Genomic DNA, 6,481 nt, shown 5'->3' on the forward strand with positions numbered 1-6,481 from the left:
CACACACACACACACACACACGACATACTAAAAGGTAAAGCACTCATAATTTGTTATAGAAATAAGCAGTACTAATTTTGGATAATATAATAAGAGTATGTGTTAAATGCAAAGAAATTAAATTTGTGCAGAACATTTTAATAAAGATATGGACTCACCTGATAAATCTATCAAATTTTGTTTGTATTGCTATTTCATCTTTGTCTCGAGGTTTGTATGGTGCTTTCAGCAATACTTGCACTAAGTTAATGATCGCATTCCGACGTACCACAATGACAGTGGTTTTACAACAAACGGCAACAATACTCAAAAACATTAGAGTATTAGTGGCAAAATCATCAACATTATTGACAACGAAAATCATGTCCATAAATTGTGTTAGCAGCAAAAAATATTCCGAAGATATTATAATAAAGGTAAATATATTATACAGCAGCTTGGCACCATTTGATGACCACTCAACTGGTCGCCATATACCGCCAACGGTGTACATTAAAAAATTTAGAGTAAATATTTGCATATTCAGATAGCTTCTTTGCCAAACAATTTATCGAATATTATGCAAAAGTATAGCTTCTTTCTACATGTAAAGTATCTGAAAAAGTGATTTAAAATATTTTGAAAATTACCTTTTCTGAAATATATTATTTAAATTCCAATATATTTATGTTTAAGAAAAATTGAATTTAATTTAAAATTTTAGAAGGTAGTGTAATATTTTATAAAATAGATTATGCTTTTAGTAAATTCTCTGCAAATTAATGTTTAAATCACATATTGAATGCCACTGTCCGTTTCTAATCAATTTTATTTAACTTACAAATTGCGTCCAATAATATTGCTGATAGCGAATCGAATGACTTTATTTAATTGCAATAATTATAGTTCATGATTTGCTTCTTTTTCGAAAAATATCACTTCTTAGAATTTTATCTATTGGTAAGAAAATTAACAAATACTAATTGTCATAATATATTCTTTTATTATTGTGTCATTACTTAAATGTAACCGAGCGTGCCTTGCGATAGACTATATAAGTATGATATTATAGATTTCTTTCTTCAATGTCTTTTCAACGATTAATTACAGTTATTAAAAAATCGACATAAAGTCGTTTAATTATTTGTTATGGGCAGTATATTCTTTTCCGTCCTTATGAATAATATAGTAATCGTATCTATAAAAGTTTTCTTACTTCCACCCATCGAGGGACGTCCTCCTTCACAGTCACGCATTGTTTCCTGCTGAATAAAATATTTGCATATTTTCATCAGAAGTACAAAGAATATCATGTTTTCCGCAAAGCCTCTTATTTTATTATATAAAAATGCAGGGCTCTGTATGGCGATAAAAGTGTATAAATTAAAATATAATATATTTCTCAAGATACTTCTCTGTATATCTGTAAAGTATTGCAAGTGTTCGTGAAAATATATATGTATTTAATTAATCGCGTATAACACACATATATTTTGAATTGTGCATTGATTTTCTAATGTAGGAAATAAGGAATTAAATATTGTGAGTATGGTAAATGATATTATATTTTTTACACTGTATATTTTAGAGCTGGAATTAAAGTGGAGTCACATTTTTGATTTAATAGATATATTTGTCGATTTTTTCTATTTAAAGTTTAATTTGAGTATAGCTTGTATATGTATGTATAATTGTATTATCGGGAATAGATACACAAATGAAATTCATATATATACTGACATAAAAGAATTAATTTATATTATAATATACATATTTAAATTTTATTTGCATGAAGTACAAATATTTTTAATGTACAATATAGTATTATTGTGTAAAAGTGTAAGATAATGTAACGAAAAAAGTAACGCATAACGTATCTAAATATTTTTTATCTTAATTCTATTCGTACATTCGCTTACATAAGTATGATAAATGAATTAGAAAAGTGTCAATTACTTCTAGAGCACTCGTAAAGAATGTATGTAACGTACAAAAACAGGTTAAAATTTTTATATTCATCCGATTTAAAACGATTTCTGCTTGCACATTAAAATGCATTATTGGATGTATTTTGTGTGCTATATGTATATATTTAGTGCGTGCGTACGTGCATGTGTGTGTTTATCTGTGTGTGCTAATATTCGAATAATTGATATAAGGAACAAGGCCGGAAATAAATACGTAAATAATAGTTATAAGATTTAAAGTCGCTATCATTTATCAAAATGACTACATCTTTATCATATTTAAACACATTTTTGGTTATTTATTATACTTTACTTTTGTAAAACGTTAAATGCTGAATATGATGTTTTCAAGATCTGAAAGAAAAATAGAAAAAACATTGACATACATGGAAGATTATGTGTTTATTATGAAAAATTCCGACTGTATTTTCGTACATACGCAACAAATATTCTTAATATCGTTGACATACTATGTCAAATATTTATTTTGACACCAAACGATACTAACGTTACTATAAGACTGAAGAGATAGAGTTATCAAGAAGCTGCTAGTGAACTTTACAGGAATTGTGCTACGTATCATGATCATCAACAGTCCTTTTTTTTCGTTAATCGATAGTAATGGCCAATCCATACGATATATAGCATCCGTTATACTCATACTCTATTTATATATTATAAGTAGAATTATTATTACATAATAATATCGAACAATCATAATAATATTATTATAGTCTTATACACGCTCATGTATACATTATATATATTCTTATTGTATTTAATTGTATTGTATAAAATAATTTAAATTTGTTGTGGACAAATAATTTGCTAGATTATTTTGCAAACTCTTGTAAAAAAGATTGTTCAAAAATATCCACCATTTTTCCATTAACTCAGAAAATCGGTTAGGTACGTATCTATTTCATACGGATTATAGCGTACATGATAGTTACTTTAAGCATGACTTCGTTTCCGGACCAGCAGTAAACGAAGATTTGTACAAACATGCAGATGGTATATACCAATAAAGGTGCAGCTGCAGACAGGTCCTTAACATGCATTGACAAATAATACACACTGGTACATAATACCAGTATACTACTAAAGAACTGAACGAAAAGTACTTGGTTGAATATGATGTTTACCGTTTTGGCGTATCTGTAATGGTTTCATGTTAATTATTTCAGATGAATGAGACAATTGCTATTTTGATGTATAATTTTATAATATTCTTAGTTAATAATTGTATGAAAATTTTAGCACGCATAATTTGCTGAAACAAGAACTACTTAGTCCTTAGATGATACTTTTTCCTAGACAACTTACTATGAAATGATTATACAAGGTGTGTTTTCGTTTTCCAAATAAATAAACTGCAGTGTGTTTTGTAAACAGAAATAAGAAAAAATGTTATATAAATGTTATACATTAATTCTTACAGAAGGCTTTATAACTTTTATAGCGAGATATATTTTCTACTTTCGTAAAAAGGGTGAAATTTAAAATTACATTAATATCAGACTTGTATTGATATAAACTGACAGTATTTTAAAATACAGGATCAGGAAAAAATGTTTCTTACATATTTTATATTTTTGTCGTAACTTCTTAATGTAGCAATCTTAGAACCTATATGAAAATTTTGTTTTATTTTAGGTTACAGAAGGTACTATTAAAGTTTGTAAGTATATAAAAATCCAAGGGCACTTTATATAATGACTTTAAGAATATTTTGTATTCACACTTTTGTAACAATTGTCCATTTATAATTTCAAATAGGAGTACTCGAATTATCTTTCGATTTTGAACTTTCCATCATAAACATTAACAATTTATTTTAATAAATAATAGTTATTTAGACATACATATTCACACACACGCGCGCGCGTATATAATGCACATATACGGATATAAAGAGCAAACTGAATATATGCATAAAGATGAATTCTTACGTGACTTACTTGTAAATGCTGAGATGATCACGTATACATTCCGATATGCATGTTTTGTCTTCATTCGACAAAGAACGTGCATGTCCGAGATATGTAACTGTCTTTTTAATTATGAACTTGTGAAGACGACTTTTAAAAATTTCAAGCTGAGCACACGTTTGTAAAATCAATCCGAAGACTAAGGTTTCCGTGCCAACATTTATCATCGTGGCAAAAATTACAGTTATAATTTGATGAACAGATATAGCCCAAAACGTAGTTACATTGTAATTACATGGCAGCCATATTCGATAAGGCAGATGACCTTGCATAACGTTTAATACTGATCCTATTGTAGTGCCTGTAACGGAACTTGTTGCTAAAAGTGAATATTTTATCGAGCATGATCTGCAAACGTAGAACCGAGATAAAATTTTATATAAACTTCTATCGGCATTTATTTATATTTTTAATTTAATGAAATTTATAATCATAATATTTATAGTTATTGTATTATATTTAATTATTTTGTGCATGTGTTTTGCGAATTATCACTATAATTTAAAATGATATTGGAATAGGAAATTTCTTTAACTAAAAAGTTTATCAATTAAACAGAGAATAGAAAATTATTACATTTTTATGTAGAAATATAAATAAGTTCTAAAATATATGATCAACAAAATGTAGTAAAAGCTAAAGGATTCGTAAAGCTAAAGGATTTGTTATAGAAACAATCAGTGCTGATAAAATTTGTATAATTTAGAAATAGTATGTGCTGAACGCATACAAATTGAATTATTGCATAAATATTTTAAGTTATAATAATATTTTAATATTAGGACGTTTTAAGAAAGATATGAACTTACCTAATGAATTTATCAAATTTTGTTTGTATAGCTACTTCATCCTCATCTCGAGGTTTATATGGTGCTTTCAATAATATTTGCATTAAGTTGATAATCGCGTTTCGACGTACCACAACGACAGTCGCTTTACAGCATACAGCAACAATAGTTAGGAACATTAGAGTATTAGTGGCAAAATCATCGATATTATCGACAATAAGAATTATATCCATAAATTGAGTTAACACCAAAAAGTATTCCGAAGATATTATAATAAAGGTAAATACATTATACAGCAGCTTGGCACCACTTGATGACCACTCAACTGGTCGCCATATACCACCAACGGTGTATATAAAAAAATTGAAAGAAAGCATTTGCATATTTGGATCACTTCCTTTTCAAACAACTTATCGAAATATTGTACAAAAGTATGGCTTCTTTCTATCTATAAAGTATCTAAAAAAGTGGTTTAAAACATTGCGAAAATTATCTTTTCTGAAATATACTAAATTAGATTTGAGTATACCATGTTTAAGAAAAATTGAATTTAATATAGAAAGTTGTACAATATTTTATGAAGTAGGTTATGCTTTTAGTGAACACAAAATATTACAAATTAATATTTAAATCTCACACACACTGAATGCCAAATGCGACTGTCCGATTGGAACAAATTTTATTTATTTGATGTACATATTTCATATAATTGCTCACGCGAATTGCGAATCGGATGACCTTATTTAACTATAATACTGTGTATGATTTTGTGTGAATCCAACTACAAAAATGGTATTTATAAATATTTATTACGCATCTTTTTCAGAAAATATCACTTCTTAGAATTTTATCTAGTGATAATAGAAATAATAAATACTAACACTGATATAATATGTTATTTTATTATTGTGTCAGTAAATTTCATTTAAATGTAATTGAACATGTCTTGCGATAGACTATGTATAGTTGACATTCTTCAACATCTTGTCCTAGTACTATCAATTACAGTCATTAAAAAATCGACATGATGTCATTTAATCATTTATTATGAAATACATGTTCTTTTCCGCACTCATGAATAATGTAATAACTCTAATTGTAAAAATTTTCCTACTTGCAACCATCGAGGGATATTGCGGTCCTTCACGCATATTATTGCGTTTCTGTTGAATAAAATTTTCATGTCCGTTGGAATTATAAGGAATATCGTATTTTCCGCAAAGCCTCTCGTTTTATTATTATGTTACGTCCGGCGGACTCACGCGACTCTTTTCTTTCATAAAGATCTCGAATTCCTCGAAGCTCTAAAATTTTATATTCTTTCCTTTTTATTTTTCATCTTAAAAACTAAGAATCCGTTATCTCCTCATGAATGTCGCTCCGAGATAAAAATCAATGATTAACGCCAAGATTAACAATCAAGTCGCGAACGATTTTCGCGAATTCGTAATTATAAAATTTAAGAAACGGCACGCGACGTTCAGGGGTAGATTCTGGGTGGTCCCGTGGCGACGATGCATCCGCGACCTTTCGGCGCCCGAAACGTACGTTTCCCCATAAATCTTAGGGTCATAAAATTTTGGAGTTTCGCTTTCCCACTCTATCGATTCCTGTCAACATCTTTCCTCCCCCAAAATCTTGACCAATCTAAGAGCGAAAGAAAATCCTACTCCCAGCTAACGAAACCTATTCCACCAATCCAAATTTGAGTAATCTGCGGCGATTAGTATAAAAATCGCGATTCCGCAACCCCCGA

At 28.7% G+C, this 6,481-nt stretch overlaps 2 protein-coding genes across 2 annotated transcripts in view; both read right to left on the reverse strand.

Moving 5' to 3' along the window:
* The window catches only part of LOC108756097, a 29,286-nt gene extending 28,766 nt beyond the window's left edge, over nucleotides 1–520 (reverse strand). Inside the window, 1 exon segment of the mRNA XM_018499675.1 lies at nucleotides 159–520. Within this exon segment, the coding sequence (XP_018355177.1) occupies nucleotides 159–520 (362 nt within the window).
* A 1,895-nt stretch (nucleotides 521–2,415) lies between these two features.
* Nucleotides 2,416–6,481, reverse strand: part of LOC108756098 — a 15,814-nt gene continuing 11,748 nt past the window's right edge. The window contains 4 exon segments of the mRNA XM_018499676.1: nucleotides 2,416–2,610; nucleotides 2,900–3,104; nucleotides 3,908–4,285; nucleotides 4,747–4,951. Coding sequence (XP_018355178.1) covers nucleotides 2,416–2,610; nucleotides 2,900–3,104; nucleotides 3,908–4,285; nucleotides 4,747–4,951 — 983 coding nt within the window.

This window comes from Trachymyrmex septentrionalis, unplaced genomic scaffold (genome assembly GCF_001594115.1).
Source record: "Trachymyrmex septentrionalis isolate Tsep2-gDNA-1 unplaced genomic scaffold, Tsep1.0 scaffold95, whole genome shotgun sequence".
Taxonomy (NCBI): Eukaryota; Metazoa; Arthropoda; class Insecta; order Hymenoptera; family Formicidae; genus Trachymyrmex; species Trachymyrmex septentrionalis.